Consider the following 13,203-nt stretch of genomic DNA (forward strand, 5'->3'; position numbering starts at 1 on the left):
ATACAGTGGGATCTTTCATTTTCTTTGCCTTTCAGTCTGTTGTGTGACCGAGGCAATAATATCCAAATGTCAAATTATAACAGACAACAAATGGGAGCACACTAAACCCGGAAGCTCTCAATTGCACTAACAAAAGAAAATTCACCATAGCCAAACGGACATGGCCCTTGTTCAGTTTCTTCACCCGCCCCTGTATCCCCTCGGAAAGAAAAGAGGAGACTCTAGGAAGGTTCCTTGTGAATGGAGATCACCATTTATTGTAGTTCAAGAGTCAGGAATTGAACAGAGGACACTGTCAGTGGAGAAAAAAAAGAAATAGGAAAAGAAAAACAAAATTTTTTAAACAGGCTTAATTTCTTTAAAACACTTCGTGGTTTCAAAATCCTTTTTTCCCCCCAAAGGAAATTCAAGTATTGTATGCAGGGGCAGTAATACAAAATCTTCTTGCATGTGTTGCTGTTTAGAAAAACACGCTCTTAACATTTCCCACACTCTTTCTGCTTTGGTAAGGCCAAGTCATGGACACAAACTAGTTTTCAACATAAAAATGACCCCTGCTCCCAAACTCGCAAATTAAGAGTTGAGGAATTTATTTACCTCCCCCTCCCCCGGAGGTAAATAAAAAAAGTTCAGAACTGTCCCTTAGCATAGTACATCACCAGCTTAAAAAAAAAAAAAAAAAAAAAAAAAAAAACAACCAAACCCTCCCCCCTCAACAATATGTCATTTAAGTCCTGATATATTCAAACACCTCTTTTTCTGCAGCTGTTTTCTTCCTACTTCAGGGCTTGTTTAAAGGACCAGAGCAACAAGATTCTCTTCATTTAGTTCACGATAAAAAAAAAAAAAAAAAAATTTTTTTAAAAGGGACATTTCAAAAGAAAAAAATCCAAATCTTGAAAATATTCTGCCCTTTTTTAAAATCACATGTCACCTAACACCAATTAAAAAAAAAAAACACCCAAAAATGTGAATATGATATAAAAATACGATCCCAGGATTAACACTTTGTTGCAGGCACAGTTATTTCATAGAATATATGTGTTTAGAGGGCCAGGGGAAAAAGGAGTTTATTTTCTCATTTTTTTTTTGTTTTTTTTTTTTTTGCATCACTTAAAAAAAAAAAAAAAGAAAAAGAAAAAAGAAAAAACCAAACAGCAGTGCAAGTGGGGGCAGGGAAAAGGAGAAAATAAGATTCTTTAGCAGCAAAATGTCCAAAGTTCTAATCACAATCAAATCAACGGATATCTGTTTGTAAAAAATAAAGTTGAAGGGATGCTGCCCAGATCCATTCGTCATTGCTAAAATGTTACAGCTGCAAAAACCCCAATTGTGACACTGAAGGACATGTTCTGCAACATGAGCAACCTCCTCATATGTCCCCCAAGCTATTGACCATCTTTAGCACTTAAATATATGTACAAGAATTAGGCGCTTCCTCTCACTGATGTCCTTCCAGAGCTCTGCTTTGAGTCACTGCTGGCAGGTCCTCTGCATCCTCTGCCACCTCCATCCTTCAATGATTAACCAGCATCACTGCTGCCAAGGTTGCTCCTGTTCGCCTCAAGAGGCTGGGCTTTTTCAAGCTGAGGGAAGCAGTGCAACCTAATGATCAGTGTTCTGTTTCTCTCTCATCCAGGTTTGTATTTGTTCTTTCAATTCTGGCACTGAAGTAAGAAAAAAAAAAAAAAAAAAAACAAAACTAAGTAAGGATTAATGGTTCCAAATGAGATTCTCTCCCCCAAAATTATACCTATATAGGCCTCTAAAATTGGAAATAAAAAGCCATTTTTTTTGAGGGACTATTTGGTGAAAGTACTAGGGAGGAAAAAACTGGGCTAAGAAGGAAAGAAGAAAGAAGTATTGTTGCAGAGAAGAACAGGCATTTTCCATATACTTTGTACGATTCAATGAGACTACAGACGCTACAGTTCATGGAACTGTATTTCAAGTGGGAATTTATCATGACCTTCTAACAATCAACAGGTAGATTGTCCGGGCTAGCTCCTCTACATAGATGGGGTTCAACATGTTCCACCTTGGTACGTATCTACACCCTAAGCTGCTCAGGGAAGTACCTGGCTCCAGCATGCTCTCTGTCAGCATCTGTCGATTGAAGGGATCAGTGGGTGAATTCAGCAGGTGCCGAAGAATGATCGAACGGTCCATGATGGTGCCAGAGGGCAATCTCACAGGGTCAGTCATTAGGGTGTCCATTAAAGGGTCTGAGAAGATAACAATATTTCCATTAAAAACCCATGCTTACCAGTACAAGGCCCAAACAAGGCAAGGATTCTTTCCCAGACACTGGAAAAACAAACTTCAGAAGGAAATCAATTTAAATCTAAGTCTCCGTGAATTCATCCATTTTTGCATGAAGAGAAGAATTGGATCAAGTCATGTGCTTTGCTCTTTGGAGAAGAAAAAGATTAGTTGCTGCTATTGAGAAGAAGGGAACAAAAAGATGTCAGATGCTCAAAAGCTTTGCAATAAAAATGATAGGAAAAGTTCTTCACCATCCTAGGAATTCTAATTTGTATAAGGGCTATTTGGTTCATCACAAAGAGAACAGATTAAACAAGTTTTCTCTGGACCAAAGGTTGTAAAAAACTAGGGAAAATGGGGGGTGGGGATGCTGTCAAGAGGTCAGTTTAGAGCTGATGGAATGAACAACTTCCTAACAATTCAGGCTATCCCCAATCCTGATTCAGGATGGAGTGGGGTCCCCCTCTCCCTTAAAGTCTCCAAGCAAAGACTGAATGCTCATTTATCGAGGGATCACAGAAGGGTTTTGTTTCAAATAGGACTACTAAAGGGCACTGAGATCCCTTTCAACTGTAAGTCTGTGAAATAAGTTTATGGAACTTAAAATAAGACCAGTGGTAGAAGAAGAAAACACATTTCATGTTAAAGAAGCACTGCTTCAAAGAGAAATCACTGCAATTTAAAAAAAAAAAAATCACAAAATATTTCTAAAAGTTACACAACTAGGGGCAGCTAGTTGGTGCAGTGGATAGAGTATTGAAGGCAGGAGGACCCAGTTCAAATCTGACCTCAGACACTTAGTACTTCCTGGCTGTGTGACCCTGGGCAAGTCACTTAACTCCAATTGCCTCAGCAAAAAAAAAAAAAAAAAAAAAAAAAGTACACAATTGTACTACAAATAATTTCATTAAAAACAAAAACAAAAACAATCAACTTGCCTCTGAATTCATCTGGAGCATCACTGTAATCAATTTCAGCCCGGGCATTCTTGGCTACTATTTCCTCCACCTTTTCTGCCAGCAGCTTAAACTTCTCTATTGCTATTGTGGACTTGATTCCTGCTTTGCGCATCTTCAAAATCACCTCTTCAAATAGTTCCTTGCTATATGATCTCTGAAAAGGAGAAGTTTGCAAAGTAAGAGATAAATCATATTCAATCCAATGCAGAGAGTACTAGATTCAAGAAGTATTCATAGAAAGAAATGCTTAGTTATTGGAAGGAGTCATTCTTGCCCACTGACAATTAATTCCTATTTAAAGTGTTTTAGTTTAAGTAATTTTCCTAGATTTGGAAGGCCCAGATAATATAGATGGACTGGTTGAGGGGAAATAATATTCTTTGCTCCCTCAACGAATGGCAAACTAAAAGAAATCTACATATTAAAAACTATTAACTGCTTCTTTGGTTTTGTTAATTGCTTTAATTTAATTACATAAAATCCAGGCACAATTTACTGATTTGGATGCAAGTACTAAATCTAAGAATCTCAAAGGCCAATGCCCTACAAGCATGTCAGCTGACATCTAAGCATTCAATGTAACCAAGACATTCAGAGTGGCTTTATACCAAAGGCTGTACTCAATGGCTAATAGGCAAGAGTGGCTGCACCAGGCAGAGATGAACTAATCTCTGTGACAACTAACTTGTTTATTCCTATGACACCACCCTTATTGTGGAAAGAAGGAGGCATATATCTGTTTCTCCTGGGAGCTGAACATCTTGCTGCAAAAATTAGCAAGCATGCAGTAGGAAGAATGTTGGGAAGCAGCCAGTTTGCTGCAGTAAAGTGCAGGAAGCCAGATCCACTCAGAAAATTCTGCAGTCCCCACAGGCATAAATCAAGTTTTAAAAAACATCTTCCCTTTTCTTTCCTGACTAAAAAGGAAAAGGGAATAAGTTAGACTATTTTAGACATTCTCAAGAAAAAGTGGCCTCTGCTTAGTTTTACAGTGGTGACACAAAACTTGAAAGTATTATGAAAAGGCTCTGATTCTTTTCTCTAAGAGCTCATGTGTTCTTTAGTTTAGAAATTTTCTTTTGAAAAACCTAAGGTTGCTCAGTTCCTCACTGTCTTGTCTTTATGCCATCCAATAAAAATGTAACCAAAATCCTTCCATAAGTTTAAATTGAAAAACGCTAAGAAGTAAAATTCCTATTCTGTACTTATGGAAAAAATTATCAAAGTTTTTTGGCTTTGAGCTCAAGAAATCATTGATTTATTGAACCATGGAGTGCCATTATTTCTAATTCTTTTCTGCCTAGTCATCCATTGATCTTTCCTATTTTTCCTATTTTAAAAATTAATTGTCAAATGTTTTTGAGGATCACTTCTTTATACAACAGTTGAGGCCTGAAAATGAAAGGGAAATAGCATTTTCAGGCCTCAACTTTCATTTTGATCCTTTCCACTGTTTCTTGTGATATTCTAAATATTTAGTTACTTCAAAGGAATTTAAAACTTGACTGAGTACTTTATAGTTTGACTGGTATAGTAATTAAAACTTCATATTAATTATACAGGAGCTGCAAAGACTCTTGCATCAGGGGTCAACAAATGTTCACGGAATTCCTGGTCCAGCAATTTAAAAATTCTATTACTGGAGTCATTTTGTTTCCCTTCTTTTAGTCTCAATTCTTCTATTTGCATAATCTAGATGCAGAATACAGAGCTACATGGAAAGACCTACATGGACTGATATAAAGTTAAACTAAGTACAGTCAAGAAACAAAATAAACAATGACTACAACAATATAAAAGGAGAGAATCACAAAACAAACAAAATTACAAAGAGCAAGTATCCCGGTCTACCCAAAGAGATGAGAAGAATGTCCACTATTCTTATTGATGGACAGGGGCTACAATTTAATAATAATTTATGCTCAAGAAGTAGCATAAAGCATTCTATAAGAACCAGGATCTCCACCCCTGCCCATTAACTCACCACCTTCTCTTAAACAGAAGCCCTTCCTTGCAACAAAAAGTGGAATCCAGCAAAACAAAACATGCACATTAGTCATGTCTGAAAACCCAGGTCTCATTCTTCGTCTTTAGTCAACTATGTTTCAGTCAAAAGAAATCTTTGCCATTAGTGATTTTTAAAATTACAAATGACCATTGTTTTGACTCAAGTCTTTCAAAGTGTTTATGGTTATCAACAATTTCCTTGTTTGAAGTTCTATGCCACAATGAAAAGTGCTGTTCTAGTGAATAATAAGAGTCAACAAACATTCATTAAATGCCTACTATGTGCCATGTACTGTGCTGAGCACCAGAGTCAAAAATAAAGGCATAAGATGGAATACATAAAAATAAATCGAAGAGACTGGGAAGGTTATAGATGCATGATAAAGTTCTCTAGCTGGGGTGGGAAATGAACTGAGAAGGTTTCAGAGTTGACTTGCCTAATTATGACTTTCTGGAGATCATGAAATCCAGGTCAGCTCAATGGGAAATGATATGGATTCCCCCAGCACCCTCTTTAAATGATATAGGATTAAGGAGGAATTCAGCCTTCACCCTCCCCAACAGGAGGGAGGGAGGGGCCCCAAGATCAGGGGTGCTGAGGGAATATGAGTTTCAGAGCTCTTTTCAGGAGGGTGGGAAAAGATAAAATAAATTTTCTGGTTGCCCTCTTTGAATGGAGGATTTGGGAAGAGCTTCCCATCCACTTCCTACTCCTTTCAATTGAGTTTCAAACTGGATTTAATCTTGCAGAATGTTGAGTTTTTTAGAGATCATGAAATCTAAAAAGTCAGCCAGGTGGGAAGTCTTATAAATATTTTTGTATATGAGGATCCTTTCCCTCTTTCTTTAACTTTCCCCGAGTATGAGCATGGTATAGTTATCACTGATAAAGAGCATGTAGTGACTTTTGGTGGCATAATTCTAAATTGCTCTACAGAATTAGTGGATCAATTAACTGCAATTAACTGCACAATAATCTGTTCCCCACAATCCTTTTTACCATGGTCATTTTTTTGTTTATGCCATCTTTGCTAATTTGAGTGAAACCAGAGAATTGTTTTAATTTAAATTTCTCTAATTATCATTCCAATAGCAATAAATACTTAATAAACTTCTATGATGTGCCACAAACTGTGCTAAGCACTGGGGATATAATTATTAAAAACAGTATCTGCCCTCAAGGAGCTTATGATTAAATGGGGGGAAGGGGAAGCAACATACAAAGGAACTCGGGAAAGGGAGAGAGGAAGAGGTAGGACCATGGGGTATCTTGTTTTGTGGAGTTGAAACCAGGCAGAGCAGCAGACATGGAGTAGAGTTTCTGTCATGTATAAAGGAAGAGAGGCTGGGAGGAGTATGATACTGTGCCAGAGGGAAAAACAGCATGGTGATGAAACTGGAGGTGAGCTAACCAGAGTGGCAGCTTGTTCTGTGGAGCTAAAACCAGGTAGGACAGCAAATGCAGAGGGAAGTGAGCCAGAGTATTTTTTCCCACATATTTATTGACAATTTGTGTTTCTTTATTAAAAACTCACTTGCTCATATACTCCAGTTTTGGGGGTTTTTTTTGAGTCTGACTTTCTTTTAATGATATTTTCATTTATATTGTAGTCTTTGTATATATGATTCCCTTGGTCCTATTTTCTTTCTCTGCTAGAGTTTACACAAATCTTCCCAAATTTCTCCGAATTCCTCATGACCATCATAACTTATTACACAATAATGTTTGGTTACATTCATGTACCACAGGTTTTGCATTCTTTCCCCAAATGGTAAGCATATACTTTATTTCGAATTCTAAATGTAGTTTAGTAAAGTAAAAGTAAAAAAAAAAAAGGAAAGTTTTGAATATTTTGGGATATATTGGGACATTTGATTCAGATTTCCTTGGAACATAACTCCAGTGGTGGAATTCTGAGTCAAAAAGTATAGATGGTTCCTAGGATCTGGAATATGTATTTTAAAAAGTACTTTTATAACTATATTTCAAATATAATTAATTTCTTTGATAATCATAAGCTTTTAAAAGTTTTTTTCTGAAAAGGGGTTTGTAGGCTTTACCAGATTTAATACACAAGGAGTTCAGAATTTCTGGGATTTTTGTTATTACACAGGAAGGTCTGTGCAGAAGGATCTTCTAACTTGTAGATTGTATCATTCTGCAGAGTAAAAGTAATATTTGCAAACAGGTAATCTGTTTTTCATTGATGCAGATTCCAGAAATGAAAATATGAGGGAGGGCAATGTCCTCTAGCTGAATTTTGTGTGAAAAAAGTAGAAAGAGTCTAATAAATGCCTATGTTACAGGGTTTTTCTCTTATTCCTTTACTAAAGCAAGCAGTTTTAGTAGGTAGTGAGGAGTTTCTCTATATCAAAAGCTACAAAAATAGAAGCTATTGCAGAATAGATTTTTTTTTAAGGTATAGGATGAACTGGATGAGATCTGATGAATTTTTAAATGCTAAGATTCTGTGACTCATATACATGACTATGTGTTTATGTGACTCATCATTACATTTATTTATATGTGATACCATTCCACCAACTATGATTTAAAAAACCTTTCATTTTAAGGTGGAAAACCATCAGAAAAGAACAAGTGATCTACATTTGTCAGGCAAGAAAGCAGTGTGAAGCACACAGGATATTGAACCTCCTAAGGAAAGAGTTGGACTTCACCCTCCATCACTCACCTGGTCATCAGCAATAGCCTTAGCAAAACGGGCACAGTCTAGCTGCAAGTAAATATCTGTCAATTGGTCCAAGAGCTTCTTTGGTTCAAACCCATATTTCTCAGGGTTTTCCACTTTCAGGTCACGGCACTTGGGGCCACATAGTTGCTGAAGATTAAAATTCAGCATAGCAGCCAAGCGTGGTCCAAGTTCCTAGAGATATAAAAACTCATGATGTCAAGAGTAGTGAGACCATAAAAAATTCAACCAAAAAACCAAAGACAAAACCTCTTCTGCAGTTTTGAAGCAGGAATTACATCAATCTTCCACTTTTATGATAACTACATTAATTCCCCTCAATCCTTTTATATCAATTTGTAATGCCCAATGAATACACAAATGCTAATTTTCAGAGAACCGGAAGTCTAAGTTTGTTGGCCCTCTGATCATGACCATTAAAAGAGCAGACTGGGAAGTGAACACAGCAAAAAAAGAATCTTCACTCACAGGTCTGAGGAAAGGCTTCTGGACTTGCTTGGTGAGAATATGAAACATATCCACTGTTTCTGTTGCTAGTGCAAGGTAAGAGCGAGACACACGCTCGTCCTGAGCGAGTTGAGACTGACGAGCCTGCTGCTGGTCCTAGGAACAGGCAATCAAAGGTAAAGAAAGTGTCAGCATTTCTTCTTTGTTACTCACCAAAAAAATAATCACAGAAATCCCAAAGGCAAATGAGGAGTCCTCTCCAGTCCAGGGAATTTTATCATTCGACAAAAATGCCAAAGGGTTACTCTTGCCATTTTGGAAAGAAATGTTCCTAAGATGTTATGGATATAGAACAAAAACAAAATATAACTTTTCATTAATAACTTGGTTATGAAAATTCTTGGCTAGCCCTGTGAAAACAGAACCCAGGGAGAGAAATCACTGTAGACCCTTCTATAAGGGTCTTTTAAGAGAAAATGGAGATATGACTTAATATAAGCCCCTTCAGTCTCGCCCTCCCCAACACTCTCTCCCTTTCCTTTGGGTTGCAGTAAAGAGGAGGCCTCTCTTGCCAAGACCATCCCCTCCAGAGGTTCCCTCACATTTCCTAGTTCCAGTCATCCTCGAGTCTTTTTCACCCTTATATAGATTCATTCCACCTTTCTGACCCCTTCTACTGCTACCCTAGAAAAAGCTGCCTATACTTGGAATAGCCTCTAGCTCTTTCCTTCTGTTCCCTCTTTAATTTTCTGCAGCTTGGCTTCCTTCATCATCACTCAGCTAAACTGCCCTCTCCAGTTATCAGAGATCAAATGTGAGTCTTTTTTCAATCCTCATCCTTCTGGATTTCTCTGCCACATCTGCCACTGCTCCTCTTCCTCTTCTCCCTCTACTTGCTGGGTTTTTAGACACTACTCTCTCCTGGCTTTTCCACTATCTTCTCTCACTTTCTTGAACTCTGAGGATTCATTATTGAGCTTGCTCCTTTAATGCTGTGTGTTCCCAAGGCTCTGTCCTGAGCTTTCTCTATACTTGGTATTCTGCTGACCTCACCAACTCACATGTCTACGAAGATGACTCTTACCTCTATATATCCAGTCCCAGTTTCCTTTATGGGCATCAATCTAGCATCATTAACTGTTAGTTAGATATTTCAAACCAAATAAACTGCTACAATCATCTCCTATGTGATCTTTCTGCCTCCATTCTCCAGTCTATGGCTGCCAAAATAATTTTCCTTAAGCAAAAGTCTGATCTTTAGCAGCTTCTGGCTTTAGAGCATTGTCTGGGGCTTTGGGAGGTCACAAAACTGGAATGGATCAGTAATGGTGCTCATACCCAGCTCTATTCTAGTATTTGCTTTTGTCTCTCACTGATGGCCATAATCAACTTAATGAGTCATTTTTATGGGTTATGAAAAGCCCATAAAGTGCTTTCTTCACAGCCATCAAAAGAGTGAGACAGATAATAAAAATAAAAATATCAACCCCATTTTACTAATGAAGAAAAACCTGGCTTTGACATTGTGGAGGATCTTTTCCTACTAATCATCCAAGTTTTAAAACAATATAGAAATATCAAAGGATGAAATTTAGATATATTAATGCTATATTTGACTAAAATGATATACAAATTATTTCTAATAGCTTTAATTTAGCAGAACATCATTTTTTTCATCAGCACAGACAACATTCATTCAAGAAGGATTTATTGTATACTTACTATGTGCAGGATACTATTGTGTTACTACTGTTAACTGGAATACAAGAAAAGGATCCTTCCCTCAGGGCATAAACAGTCTGATAAAGACAGGCTTGCCACAAAAGAAATGCTATAGAAGTGCCAAGGAAAAACTGCTTCTCAATGGGAATGATAAGGCAAACAGTGTTGGAGGCATAACATGGGAGCAAAGACTTGAAGATATGGAGAAGAGCAGGATTGGGGAGAGAATAATTGTTCTAACTAGAAAACGGAGGAGGGTAGCTGCATATTAAGGTATGAAGGCTGAAAGTTTGACATGTGGCTGCCAAATTATCCCTATGGTCTAGACTAGAGGTTCCTGTAGAAAGCTGTTTGGAGATAAGGTTGGAGCCAGTATTAATACAGATGCAATGAAAGTTCTAATGGGAGGATGACATGCACAAAAGGGCACCTGGCAGAAAACAAAGCGATTGGAGGCAGGGACGTGGCCCAGAAAAAGTTCAGGCATGACAAGGTCATAAACTTTGGCAGGGAACAAGCTAAAAAGGAGCCTTGGAAAGATCACATATGAAGGTATAAAATACTAAGCTGCTTTTCAATTCCCATATTATTCAAAAGTGAATGATACATTTAAGTTGGGGAAAAAACATTCAAATAATAGCAACTAAATACTATAATCCCATTATGCTTGCAAAACTTTTACTGAACAAACCTGTTCTACATTTGCCATAAACTCTCAGATTTGAGTTACAATTTGGCTTTGTCACAGGTGAATTCTCTATCTTCATTTGAAGAAATCCTTACAAAGATTTAACAGATGCCCCCACTTTTATACCAGAAGGGAACTCCAATTTTAGGCAATAGTCTTCATTCCATAGAAAAACACAATTCCAAATCAGATTTTGATATGGAACAATGTGCAATGACTATAAACTACCTTGGTGACTTAACCAAACTTGTGTCAAAAGAAATGAAGCCTAACATATTGGGAAGAGACAGATTCCCCTCCTCAATAGGACTTCTACATGGCACTGGACAAAAGTTATTCTCCGTTATCTTAATCTGAAACAAAGATCCATTCAGTTTTTAATTACTCGCATAACACACTGAGAGAAATGTAAAAAAGAACCAAATTCCTCTCCAGCTAACAGAATCCAAAAGGTATATATTCTCTTTGTTTACTTCCCAAATATAAGTTAATATGGTGAAACAATAAAAGCTTTTCTCCAGAAGAGCTCTTTAAAAACTAACAGATAGATCTAAGTTTTTAGGATGCATTCTAAGAGACATCAAAAGTCAACAGCTATACCCCCAAATCTGAAAATAGTTTTCACCTCTAAACCTATTTCTAATCTATAATTGAATCAAACCAACAGGTATAAGGGAATCAATGTGCCATCTAGATGGAAGACCTACAAGGTCTCCAAATGCAAATTCACAGAAAAGCTACAGGGTCCTTCTGGGGGATAGATCCTCACCCGGGGCAACAGGTCCCACTGTTCCTTGTTCTTCATTTCTTCTTGCACTTCATGGATCCGCTTCAAGGACTCCAGACTCTCATCCAACAAAAACGTTGTGTCATTTATCAGCATGTTTATGTACCGAACAAACTGCTTCCCAGAACTGGAAAAGCAAGCAAAATGCATATATGTTTATGTATCACCCCCAAAAGGCAAAAAAGCTCTGAAAAGGCAAAATAGCTGTCCTCCAAAAGACCATGAGCGATTACCCGGAAGGCCAATAATATTTCCTATGACATCATTCTTTACACAAGAAATCTGAGTTATTCTTCACATAGATAACAAATGGCTTCATTGGATCTTTTTTTCCTCCCCCCTTTTTAAGAAAAGCAAGTAAATAACCTGTGACCCAAATTGTGTAGTATAGAAATGCTCTATAGTTTGGGATTGAAAATATGCTAAGACTCAATTGATTCCAAAAGAAAAAGACCATTATGAGGGAACAATAATCATTACGTTGTGGATAATAGACACCTTACATGATCAACAAAGAAACTAAACAAAGTGATTAGTAGTTTCAGTGAAGGAGTAAGACATAACATTCACCTGCACCTGTATCCAGCTGATTAGAAAAACAAAGAGGAAATGAAATGAATTCCATTCAAGTAACTTTTAAAAATGCATAAAATATCAATATTAACTTTCCATTCTGGAGTTACAAACACACAAAATATACTTTACAGAAATAAAGGAAATCTTAAATAATTAGAAACATTCACTCATGGATGAAAACAGTAATTCTATCAATATTATTTTAAAGATTTAGTGCTCCATCAAAGTGTCACGTGCTTTATAAAAGTAAAAATAATTCATTTGGAGGAACAAAAAATCTAAATGATGATAATGACAATAGAAGGAATGAAAGAGCTTTTGGCTGAAACTGCCATAAGGCAGTATTTCCCCTAAACTATTTGGTACTTGTTAGAAAATAGAATAGTAGGACAAAATGGATAAGCAGGACCTCTTAACAAGGGAACATGGTATCAGTGTGTTTAATGAACCAAATATACTAACTCGACTGAGGACTCCTATTTGAGAAAAACACTGGGAAAAGTCAGAAGAAGCTTGGGGAAACAACATCGAACAGTATCTTATACCACATCCACAACTTAATGTAAACAAGTTGCAAAGAAAAAAAATAAAAAGGGGGCATGTCACACAGCTATGACTAGTGGGAGATTAAAAAAAAAAACTATATTGATGCTTTCTGTTTTTATATCAATCAACAGGCCACAGAAAAATTGAACATTCCCTTTTAACAAAGAAAAAGCAAGCAGAGTAAGACTTTGACAACATCTATGCTATCTTGCCCTGAGGCTGCCTGTCTCTGGGACTTCATTATCTGTTTTCTGGGATTTCTACTGGCTTTTCTAATTATTCAAAATATGCCTTTCCAAATCATTTACACTAACCTCTTCTTCTGATTCTGCTTATTTTACTCTGCATCAATTCACAAAGAAATGGATAGAATTCTAAAGCAAAGACAGAGATAATCATAAGAAGGGAAAGAAAAGGACAGGAATATGCAGTTTTTAACCACCTGCTGTGTGCCAGACACTGTGCTAAGTGCTTTAAAAATATTATTTAACTGAT

The 13,203-nt window shown here is 36.9% G+C and overlaps 1 protein-coding gene across 3 annotated transcripts in view; it reads right to left on the reverse strand.

The window, feature by feature from the left end:
• Nucleotides 1-225: 225 nt before the first annotated feature.
• The window catches only part of UBE4B (ubiquitination factor E4B), a 119,448-nt gene continuing 106,470 nt past the window's right edge, over nt 226-13,203 (reverse strand). For all 3 annotated transcript variants that reach the window (XM_031962895.1, XM_031962894.1, XM_031962893.1), the window contains 6 exons: nt 11,569-11,713; nt 8,411-8,545; nt 7,925-8,116; nt 3,204-3,378; nt 2,079-2,225; nt 226-1,667 (listed from right to left, as the gene is read on the reverse strand). In XM_031962895.1, the coding sequence (XP_031818755.1) occupies nt 1,606-1,667; nt 2,079-2,225; nt 3,204-3,378; nt 7,925-8,116; nt 8,411-8,545; nt 11,569-11,713 (856 nt within the window). In that variant the 3' untranslated portion in view covers nt 226-1,605. The remainder of the gene's footprint in view (nt 1,668-2,078; nt 2,226-3,203; nt 3,379-7,924; nt 8,117-8,410; nt 8,546-11,568; nt 11,714-13,203) is intronic.

The sequence above is a fragment of the Sarcophilus harrisii genome, chromosome 3, assembly GCF_902635505.1.
Source record: "Sarcophilus harrisii chromosome 3, mSarHar1.11, whole genome shotgun sequence".
In the NCBI taxonomy this organism is placed as follows: Eukaryota; Metazoa; Chordata; class Mammalia; order Dasyuromorphia; family Dasyuridae; genus Sarcophilus; species Sarcophilus harrisii.